Source organism: Vipera ursinii (assembly GCF_947247035.1).
Source record: "Vipera ursinii genome assembly, chromosome: 3".
In the NCBI taxonomy this organism is placed as follows: Eukaryota; Metazoa; Chordata; class Lepidosauria; order Squamata; family Viperidae; genus Vipera; species Vipera ursinii.
In genome coordinates, this window is record NC_139516.1 from 145,944,295 (window position 1) to 145,956,231 (window position 11,937).

Here is an 11,937-nt window from a genome sequence, read left to right on the forward strand (position 1 = left end):
TGTCAGAAGGAAGGAAGGAAGGAAGGAAGGAAGGAAGGAAGGAAGGAAGGAAGGAAGGAAGGAAGGGAGGGAGGGAGGGAGGGAGGGAGGGAGGGAGGGAGGGATACCCTAAATAAAAGTGCTTTGTGACTCAGATCCTTCCATGACTCCATTTTTGTTGTTTTGCTTTATTTGTCTTGGTTTATAACAGAAGGAGGTATAGTGGAAGAAGCCTATAGATGTTGGCAGGGCTTTTTTTGTCATAGAACGCTCACCATCTGCAGCTGGTAAGGCTGTGGATTATGAGAGTTGTGGTCCAATATTCTGGTTATAATTACACTGTATTGTTTTATGGCTCTCCTAGATTTCAGAATGAGCATACCAAGAAACATGATAGTATCCCAGTATGCTTTAGAATTGAAGACTAAAAGGGATATATATTTGGAGTGATCTTGTACAAGTCTGCAAAACAAGCTCTGCTGAATTTAATTGGGTTTATTTTCAGGTAGATGTGTAAAGATTTGTTGCCTCGGTCTAGACAAAAAAAGGATGTTTACTTCAGCTTAATACTAATTATTAATTGGATTTTAAGCATTCCTGACTCCAAGAAGAAGTATGAGTGGTTTACGATATTTAAAATATAAAATATATAATTAAAAAACAATTAAAGTACCTACAAAGACAAAACGACAGCGGGGGTTCCACAACCCCTAGGAAAGAAGAACAAGTATTAAGCAGAAAATCTGCAGAAGGTTTAGAAGTAAGAATCAATCAATATAATGCTGATAAATGTAACTTTATGCCTCTGTGTTTATTTATATGTTGTTCTTTACAGATGATCTGTTTGTCTCCTTTCCTCCCTATCAAGTTTCTTTTCATTTTTTTCCCTATTTGTTACCAGTTCTTAAGTTTCATAGACCTTAGAAGGAGCCTCTGGTTGTTTGCTGGAAAAGTGCAATTTTTCTCAACATGACCAACATGTCCTGATCAGTTAGCACATCTTTCACCTTTATAGCCATAACAATAGCAGTGGACCTTGCTCTTGCTGTGAACCAGGAAACAGAATGAAAGATAATAGACAAGAGCTAAAAGATCCATGAGCAGCAGTGCAATTTGTTAGAAAAGAACAAACACTCCCCCCACACACAAACCCTCAATATAATGACAACTCAATACAATTTTTCTGTAATTCATCTGATACTTTGACACACCCACAGGCCAGCTGCAGGCTGATTCCACTTAAATATATTGCCTTCTCTAATCCAATAATCATTTCCCTGAGAACATCACTTTTTCCTTATTGGCCTTAGAATGTTGCATCGCATCTTGTCCCCAGTTCATGAGGAAAACTGACTTGTTATTAAAGGGTATCTTTTTCCCCTAAGTGACATCTTACTGCAGCTTCAGGCTATATAAAATCTGTAATGTTTTGCCTTCCATTATCTTAGGGGTAAGGTCAGTTGACTGGGATGATCAGTAGTGTGTAAAGGAAATCTTAGGAGCTCAGGCACTATTACTTATTATGTTCTGCTATATTTTCCCTTTCCTTCAGCACTTTGTTTCCTGAGTTCCTTTATTACCTGTCACCATCTTCTTTCCAGTCTTCCAACAAGTATGAATAGAGGAGAGTACATAAGTATGCAAAGAAATGCACCATCAGTCAAGCTAAACTTGTGGCAGACTTTATTTATCTGTTTACATTTCACATTTCTGAACTTCGCTTCTCCCTCAAAGTGGGACTTTGGGTGGTACACAATAAAACCATCAAAATATAAAATAGTATATAAAAAGTGAAATTTTAATGTTAATAATTTGAGTTAAAAATTACAAAAGGTTTTAAGGGGGCAAAAAATAATGGTCACTAACTAACCCCACGTCTGGGTGCTCCTTTTGGCTCCCCATGCAAGGCCACAGAGCAATGTTTTGACCCCTTATCGGAAGGCCAGGAGAGTGAGGGCCCACTCCATGTTCGGGGGAAGGTGCTTTACTCTCAGTTTCATGGGTTGAAAATTGCAGCATTCTGAATTATATAACTGATATTTACCTTCAGTCAATTATGTATTAATATTATTCTCCAGACATATAAATCTTTGCACAAAACCAATAATGACATCTCACAATAAAATATTCACCTAATAAAGCATATTCAAATGTATTTTTAATGTCTCTCTTTTACTTGAAAAATGGCATTTGAATTACTAACTCCAAAAAATCACACTTTTATTAAGACTGCAAAATACACTTTTAAAAGTTTAATTTTGTCTTAGGATGCTGTTTGGACGTCTGAGTCACTGAAGATTAATTTCCACAGCACGATTTTATGCTGGTCGTACAAATAGAAAAAACATTTTTAAAACAGGCTCACAGCATCTTTATCTAACAAGAACACACATGTTTTGCTGTACAAAAACATTCGTTCTGATGAGTTTTGGCTGTGTGTTTTCATTTTCCATATATTTTAATAAAATATGTGCAACTGATACCCTAGTATCTAGAACAGTTTAAAGTAAAAGTGAAAGATAGTACAAAACGTACTTAAGATAAATTAAAATTGAATCTTTTCCAGTTTGCTGTATGCACTATATACTAGATTTTTTTCAATTCTTCTTTTCCAGTATTTTAATTTTACAGTACCTTCATTTGTTTATACATTCTCTGGCCATTCTTATCAGAAGACTTTGAACAGCTTACAATCTGTTTACAGTAACTATTAAAAATCAAAGAAACTTATAAGAAACATATTACTTTCACCACATCATAATAGATGTCCATATTCAGGGATAGTTCAACATTCCAGCTCATCCTCAAACGTTTTCCAGAAAAGCCAGGTCTTCAAGGGTCTTTCAGTGAAAAGGCAGCTTTTATACTTAGGGGAAGCTTACTCCATAGGAGGGAGACCATCAGTGAGAAAACATAGGAAGGGCATTTCTGAAAGAGACATTTCCTCAGTCGGAAACCCTTAATGTGCCGTGTTCTCATCAGATGGGCAGATTCTACCCAGAGCATGTGGCCTCAGAGAAATCGAGGACCTAAGCCAGAGGTAGGCAACCTTGGCTCTTTTATGACTCATGGACTTCAACTCCCAGAATTCTTGAGCCAGCTGGCTCAGGAATCCTGGGAGTTGAAGTCCATGAGTCATAAAAGAGCCAAGGTTGCCTACCCCTGACCTAAGCTATGAAGGGATAACTAGAACCTTCAGTTATTCTTGGAAGAACTTCCAATCAATGCATCTGCTGCAGTAGAGGTGTTACATCAGCAAGTCTGCCCATAATAACCTATGTCTCCTTATGCTGAACCAACTACAGCTTGTGAACAGTCTCCAAGAGCAGCTCCATATATTCCAAATTGTAATAATCCAGATGCAGGATGACCAAGGCATAAATAATTGTCAACCAGATGTAATTATACAAAAGCCTGGTGACCTCAGCTTCTACCTGATGTTTTAGCAGGAATCATAAATCCAGGATGCCAAATTCTGAGCCAAATGTATCTGAAAAAGAACTACACATCCAGAGCTGAACATACACTATCTCTGGAATTGGTCAATTTTTGAACCTACAAGGACTCTGTCTGCTAGGATTAAGCTTAAGTTTTTACTGCTCTGTTATGACATTACATTTGATTTAGAATGAATCACTTAGTCAGTACAGCTAAGTCAATACATAGCTGACCAAGTCAATTGCATTTCCAGGAAAAAAAAATTGAATGACTATTGGTAAATGCTATGCTTTATATTTACCTCTAATGATACTGCACTTTGGCTTCAGTATTCAGTATTGTCAAATGAGAATGCTGGTCCTTCATAGCCAATATAGTTTCTTTCAATATCAGGACTATTCTCACAAGTGTCCACTGCTACTACATGTTCTGCTTTATTAGGAGTCATCAAATGCTCACCAGTCAAAGTTGGTTTGCTCATTGCCCAATCTTCTTCCTGAATGCTGATTTCTGAGCAAAAATTCCCTGATATGTCTGTCACTAGGGGACAACTAAGCATATCCTTTGTATCACAGAAATTGTCACCATATTTCATAGCAGGAGATTTGTAGGCTTCGAGAGACATCTTTGCAGTTGCAGTTATAACAGTTTGCATAGTTGGAACATTCAGAGAGGAATGACTACTATATTTATAAGCATATTCTTCACTATAATGAGGATAGTTAGCATTGGCTTGACATAGCCCATAGCTAATTCTTTCTCCATAACTAGTTTCTCCTAAGGACTGTTTCATCCCCTGATGCTCATGGACACTGAGTGAAGTTGCATGACACTGAAGTCCACTCAGCAAGAGATGATCAGTGTCCATTGGAATATCCATTACATCTTTGTGAAATGTAGGACATAAACTGGAATTGACATAACCAGGAAATGCACACTCATAACCACAACTTGATTTAGATGTGTAGATTTGGGAGGTTGGATAGTTGTGGAGTGGTGATGCTATATCCCCTTGAAAATTGGTTGCATCGTAAGTAATGTGGTATGTCTCTGAATTTGGAAATAAATGAGACTGAGCAAGGAATGGTATGCTGGCATCTGTGAAAATGCTGAATTTTTCTGGTCCTTCTTCATATGTTAGAGGATGGATGTAGGGAAAGTGATTACCATTCTCACTGTATGCTGTTCCTGTCTAAAGAGAATATTAACACAAGCAATTAGTGGACATACACACACACATGCAACTTTTTACGAAATAGAATTGTTGTCTATTGTTTAAATTATTTTTCCAGTATTTTTATCGGGATGTTTAGATTAATATATCAGTCTTTAAGTCAAACTGATGATGGTGGTGTTCCTGGAACATCCACAATACATGTCAATTTTTTTAATTGCAAGAAAAGAGCTACAAAAGTAGCTCTTTATCTCTATTCAAAGAACTATCAGAGAACAATGTCTAATGATGCCCTCCATTTAAAGGACTCCAGTCAAGACAGGAGGGTTAAATTTAGTTATGAGTAATTAACATTTACAAGCAGACTCAGCAAACATTTCAGTCACTTTGTCAATCTCTTCCATAACAATGATATATATTGTATTTCTATTCGAATCACAGAAATTATTTTTAAATTTATATTGATATTAATTCCACCCCATTCTGAGGGGCAAAATGTCACTATATTAAGTCCTGACTTTTGATGAATAATGTGGACTATGAAGAAATCCACATTTGTCAGAACTGAGATACAGAAATTAACAAATTATTGTATTGTACAAGTGAGGACTCCATTGAGAAATGCATGTGTGACTATAAATTTAGTTGTCACAATGATCTGATAACGCTTTTAATTTCATTCAGGGTCAGAAATACTGACTACTCAATTTCATATATATTACAGCAGCCTAAGCCTTAATAACCTCACCTGCTGACCTTACCATTTGCTCTGCCACAATATTTGATACTGTTTGTTATATAGGTTGTATTTAAGTCTGCCAATAATTGTAAAGTATTCATAAAGCCTGACCTATCTGAAAAATGACATCATATAGGTGTGATATGGCTATTATGGATGCTGTTGTATAATTAATAGTACAATAAAATATAGTCAATTAATTCCATAATACCCTCTCCACACAGGCACAAGTACTTAGGATGTAGTCTACATTCTCAGTTCCATAAACTATGGTAAATATTAGGATACAGCTCATTTATATTACTTATTTTTAGTGGAGCAAGAAGAAACGCAAATCTCAGCCTGCTTTTGCCAAATGATTTTATATTAATCCATGTTATGGGTCGTATCTGAAGAACTAAAATTCTGAATTCATTATGGCTCAATAAACATAAATGAATGTTCACATTAGTTATGGTATTTCACACCAACATTTCTGATGATATTGCAGACCCAGTTACCTTAAATTCAAGAAACCGTTTCTTTGGGGACGTGTGAGATGATGTTTGCTTTTTAAGAGCACTTCTTCTGACCTCAGTTTCTGATTTACTTTCTGGTTTAGGGTGGTCATGAATTCCCTTCGCCTGAAATAATATGGACACAGGAACAGAACAGAGCATTCAAAAGCTGAGGTATGTTAATTATCTATATTAATAGACAGCAGGTTTCCTGGGGTTACTGCAAGAATGGTTCCTGACTTCAACTGTAAAGATTGGAAACCTGAACCTGAATCTTTGGCATGGTCCTAGTCTTCAGTGCACGTATGAACATTTTTCTTTTATAGAGAATATATACTGCTCAAAAAAATAAAGGGAACACTTAAACAACACAATGTACTGTATTTAATAGTAGGATGTCTTATTTTCTGTTCCCTTTTTTTTGAGCAGTATATATAACATATGGAAGCCTCCCAGAAATTTCATGCACTAGTGAAATCTAAAACTTGGGCATGAGTCAGAAAAAGTCCAATATAATTGATTTCAGGACCCAGTGATTTTTTAAATTTGTACAACATGGTCCACTGCAAAACGGTCCACTGCATTCTATCCTAGTGCACTGTAAGTACCTGGTCCATGTCTTTAGTCGTTCACTTTTTTGTGTGAACCATTGGTGTAAGCACCAATGTTAAGGTTTTTCATGAAAACACATCTATAGTCTTGTTTGGATTGCCTAGGAAGCATGACTTTTAAGTGTAACTCCTTAAGCAAAAACTCATTTTTTTGGTTAAAAGATGGCACAAGTAGAACTCTCCTTCATTGTTTTAAAACCTTGAAGCAATGGCTTAAAAACAAGTCTGATATGCAATATATTGAACAGCCAGTTAAGTATCTAGGTCTGCAGGCTAACAAAAGTTGTGTGCGTCACTGACTGCAATACATTTATTTTATTCATATAGAAATAAATATTATCAAATAAGGGAAATAAGTGTCTTTCCAGTTTCCGTTAAGTTATACAGCGTAAAATTGTTTTGTTTTGTTTTTAATTATAAGAAATCTACAGAGATAGCCTACTTGACATTTGTATTTTTACCTGGAAAAATATTGCCTTGCCTTCATGTCTCCAAAAGTTAGTTACTGGATAGCCACTATGTCCTCGGCAAGCAGTTAGTTCAAGAGCTGAGCTGCAGTTAGGACAATGCTTTTCTGCAAGATAGATAACTACATTGGAAATATGTAAGATTGAAGACATCTATATACTGAGATAGACGTACTGCATAAAAAAATTATGTGCAATATAAATTTGAATTTTGCAACCATGGGAATTACAAACCGACACCTTTTCAGAGGTTTTTCCATGGGGAAACAATGTGGTTTCATGTGTACTTTTTTCACCTGCAGTAGAATCTTCAGTTACAGGAATGACATTGATAAACTATTCCAGGAATGTCAAACACATTGCTTTGTAAAAGCCCTTCAGGTACCGTAAGGCTCACTTCTTGCAAAAAGTTTCACCTCTCCAGAGTTATAGGTGGCATACAAATACCTGTTGCAAATAAGTATCTGGCATATATGCATATGTATAAATAGATAAATGAATGACTTGGAGATTCTATTTTTAAGCAGTAAGAGCTGAGTGAAACAATACTAAATTTTGAAATCTGGGGAGGGAGAAAGATTTCTCTTTTCTTGAACTTTTCGCTAGAGCGGAAGGTCCCCAACAGCTACAAGGATGGTTGTTGCGTGGCTCACTTGCCCCACCACCTGATTCTCACTTTGTTGCTTTTGTCGAGCCTTATCACAAATAGCAGGTCGAAGTTGCAGCTTTGTCCCATCAGGCAAGATGCAGTTTCTGGCACACACCACCACTCCAAGGCAGGATTTCTTGAGGATCTGGCAATTGTGGTTGTTGGTGTTTCGCATGGCCCAACCGCTAAGATGCCTTTGTGCATTTTTATCCTCAATGGCATAGATAAATCGCAAATACCCATCAGGCCACTCCTGGAAAGAATCAAAGTGTTTGGGCTCCTGCATAGGAGACAGATACATGAGATAAAGGGGGGAAAAAGAAGAAAAAGATGTAGAATTTATCTGTACACTAGTAAAACTCTTGTTCCCATAAACTTTAACTGGACAGGCAACAATTTTTGAACCAAATATTTCAAATGGGCTAAAAAGCTCAAAATCTGCGAGGCATGATTCCTGTGGAATTGAAATTTAGCAAATTTTATAAAACATTATATGACATCATACAAAATGTCATAAAACATTTCCTTTTATTTTACTGGGCTAAACAGTTCAACATGGGCTATTTCCAAGGCAGATGCATCTCTGAATGTATCCAAACTTTTCCAGTGAAGGCAGTACATTAGAAGTTCTGTCATTGTTTTTTTTTATTGAAAAGTTTTCAATACATTTTATCTTTAACAAAACCCCTCCCCACCCCCACCTCCCCTTCCCAACCCAACCCAACCCTCCCACCCTCCCCTTCCCGACTTCCCAGAGCTAAATACAAGGTATAAAAGTAAAAAACAAACATAAACTACCATATGCTAATAACAATAAAACTATTAAGTCTATCGCACTTTAGCTCTTATAAAATGACTACAAGCAATATAAATATTACATCAGTACTTATTCAAATGCTAAATGAAACTTTTTAGTCCCATATTTATTCTGGATGTAATCAATCCATTTTTTCCACTCCAAAATATATCGTTGTTGCGAATGGTCTTTCAAATACGCCGAGATCTTTGCCATTTCCGCCAGGTTGGAAACTTTTAAAGTCCATTCCTCTATAGTCGGCAGTTCTTCCTTCTTCCAATATTGCCCTACTAAAAGTCTTGCTGCCGTAATTAAATTCAACATCAACTTAATGTCCACAACAGTAGTGTCAGTAATAATACCCAATAAAAACAATTGCAGACAAAACTTTATCCTAGAAGTTCTGTCATTGTTGAAGGCATTAAGAAACGTGATAAAGAAATAGCTCTGAGAGGCTGACCCAATGGGTCTAGTGTATTATAAGAGCAGGATTGAAAGTAGCCAATTCTCCTTTTTTAAAACAAACAAACAAACAAACAAACAAACAGGAATTATAGAAACCAGCTTTTGTGTGTGTGTGTGTGTGTGTGTGTGTGTGTGTGTGTGCATATCAATACATGCAGTGCATTAATTTACTACACATTCTGATTCCATTTGAAAAAAAATGCTAAAAACTAACTCTCATTAATAAATACAACTCCTATATTTAATTGATAACATGCTACAGTATGTCCAAACAAATAAACCCTGCTATGAATCTGGTAAGACAATGGTCAGGTATCAGTAACATTCTGACTCCAAACTCAATCCTATTTTTGCTTACTCTCATATGTTGTAGTAGTCCTACTCACAATGCATTAATAACAAATACAGTGGCTGGGTTCCCTGCTTTAGTGTGGTGCTAAACACATCCAAAAGCCTCTTCTATGCCATTCCTCTTTAGAAACTCCTCTGATGTTGAGTTGAAGCACTCGCCATCCCCCTCCCCCTTAAATGAATACAAAACAATAAGGTACAACGGCGAGATACAGAGAGTATGTAACTTTGTCCTCCTTATTTCTAATCTTTGATCTGCCTTTGTTGTGTCTGTCCAAAAACACCACCAAATGTTGGGACCTGATTTGTGAGTCTGTCAATCAGCGTAGGTTCTGTCAGCTCCCCTGGCTTTGCGGCTGTCCCTTTTCAGCAGATTAGATGTTTTCCTAATGAGAAGAACACTCTACCTGGCCATCTCCTAGGTTAAAGAAATGCGGACTAAAGAAAATAGAGGAACAGCTCAGAGAAGCAAGAGTCCTAGGCTCATCAGCATACCCTCGTTGCCAAATTCCTGCTTCTCTTGCCTCGAAGAAAGTTTACTACAGTTGGGAGGCATGCGGTGTTTCACTGTGCAGAAAGGACTTTGCAATTCATTCACAAAGCCAATCTAACGGCTCCACACCTTCCTTCCAAACTTCCCTCTGCCCTTTTTACCTGTGGTAGCTTGGGATCGTTGATGTCCCAGGTTAACTTCATTCCAAAGGAACAGATGTAGTTAGCTTCATCAAAAGGTGCCTTTGACATTTTCACCATGAATCTAGAAGAACCTACTTATTAAAAACAAAAAAGACATTAGGTACTTCTCTTGTTCCATCATTTGGAGATAAGGTTTCATTTCAGATTGTTAAAAAGCTCAGTAATATTCTTTCTCGTCATTTTTCCTGAATCATACTGTTATGACTGTTTAAAAACACTGAACAAGTTCTTTGCACTAACAAATAACATTTTGTACCGGTCATATAAATCTATAGAAATGAAAATGATCACATAGTTTTTCCTTAAGCACAAGTGCACAACAGTTGCTCATGAACATAGTTTAGTGCTGCACATCAAGTTGGTGTTCACTCATACATCCAGTTTATAATGTAAACTCATATAGAGAGTATCATATATAACAGTAATTTATGCATATATTTTAATGTATATACATACTGGAAGTTATGGCAACACATGTGCGCACACATACATACACATGCACAGTTTCATGCATGGTCAGGTGTAATGTGTGAAACTGTCCTGCAGGCTATAATGTTACAGTTCATAAGAATGAATTCATGTGTCAAATATATGCACACATTATATATTGTCTGGAACAATGGCTGAAAAAATTAGTGGCTAATTTGCCTTGAGGCCACAATTACATTATATATATATAGGATTGAACAATTGTTCATTTATTTTAATATATATAGTAAATGGATTATGACTGAACAATTGTTCATTTCTTTTAAAACCTACCTGAGCAAACATAGGCCCCTTTCCCTCGGTAATAGTTATCAGTCAGATAGGAAAGAATTGCTATCATCTGCATATATAACTAAAGGTACAGCATAGGCAATGAAATCTGAGAGAACAGTAGTTTTCTTAAATATAGGTAGTGAATTCATGACTAATGCGAAATTTGAACTGGCTTCCATTTTTGCACTACAGCAGTTTCTCTGAAATACAGATTAGTATGAGGACATAGGATTCAGGCGAGTCAGACTCAAATCTGTACTCAGTCAACACTTTACAATTTCTCAGCCAAATCTATGCTAGAACTATGAGGATAAAACAGAGGGAGGAACAAGGAAGAGAAATGAAGGCCTGTGCAGGCCAACCACCTTCAAAACTTTAAAAGGAAGACAGGAAGAAAACATAACTAGCCAGTTTGGTCTAGTGGTTAAAGCACCAGGCTAGAAACAGGAGAATCAGAGTTCTAGTCCTGCTTTAGGCATGAAAGCCAGCTGGGTGACTTTGGGCAGTCACGCTCTCTCAATCCCACTCACCTCTTCTGCTTGTTGTGGAGAAAATAGGAGAATGAAAGAGTAAGAGATATGTTCACCACCTTAAGTTATTTATAAAAAATAGTGAAAGCAGGATAAATAAAAAATAAATAGCAGCTCAGTTTCTACATTATGTGTAGAAAGGAGCAATAAAAGGAGCAATAAAATATTTAGAAAAAAACTTTTCCAAAAGAGCTGTTAGTACCTATAAATGCCTCTTGGGAATAACTGACATAATAGAATTTCTTCTTAATAAGCATGCATAGATTTTCCCAGTAAGGTCTAACTTGGTGAACTTGCCTTGAAGTTCTGCACATTTTCATAAACGCCTTGCCTCTGTCCGCTGCCAGCAGTGCTGAAATCAACCGGAGACTGCACTTTCCTTCCGAGCTTGGCTTCAAATCTGTTCATACTAGCAAGGGCAAATTTTTTGTCCTCAACTTTCACCCTCCCACATACCTTTCTCTGCTGTGTTGAAAGCACGTCAGTGGCCGCTCCTCCCTGATTTATTCCACAAGTTTTCAAGCACTAAGTACTGCTGATCCACCAACCAGTCAGCTAGAGCTATGTCATCTGAGAGGGAAGCCATGATCCTGAGACGCAGTGCATTTCTTTTTCATAGCTAATTCATGTATTTAGGGTGTGAAGGCCCCAAAAGGAACATAAAGCATTTTCATTGTGATCCACAAACAGTTTGACCCTTTCTACTTGGGCTAAATTATTGATTGTTCCAGACCTCCTTTACAGCTTGAAAACTTGAAGACATCCCACAACTGCTTACCACTG

The 11,937-nt window shown here is 36.9% G+C and overlaps 1 protein-coding gene across 1 annotated transcript; it reads right to left on the reverse strand.

Moving 5' to 3' along the window:
* Window positions 1-3,742: 3,742 nt before the first annotated feature.
* GCM2 (glial cells missing transcription factor 2) lies at window positions 3,743-9,919 on the reverse strand (the record flags this gene model as incomplete). Its single annotated transcript, XM_083360305.1, has 5 exons — window positions 3,743-4,609; window positions 5,831-5,953; window positions 6,900-7,012; window positions 7,582-7,834; window positions 9,821-9,919. The coding sequence occupies 5 exons, from the start codon at window positions 9,917-9,919 to the stop codon at window positions 3,743-3,745; spliced, it is 1,455 nt and encodes a 484-aa protein (XP_083216431.1).
* Window positions 9,920-11,937: the final 2,018 nt, after the last annotated feature.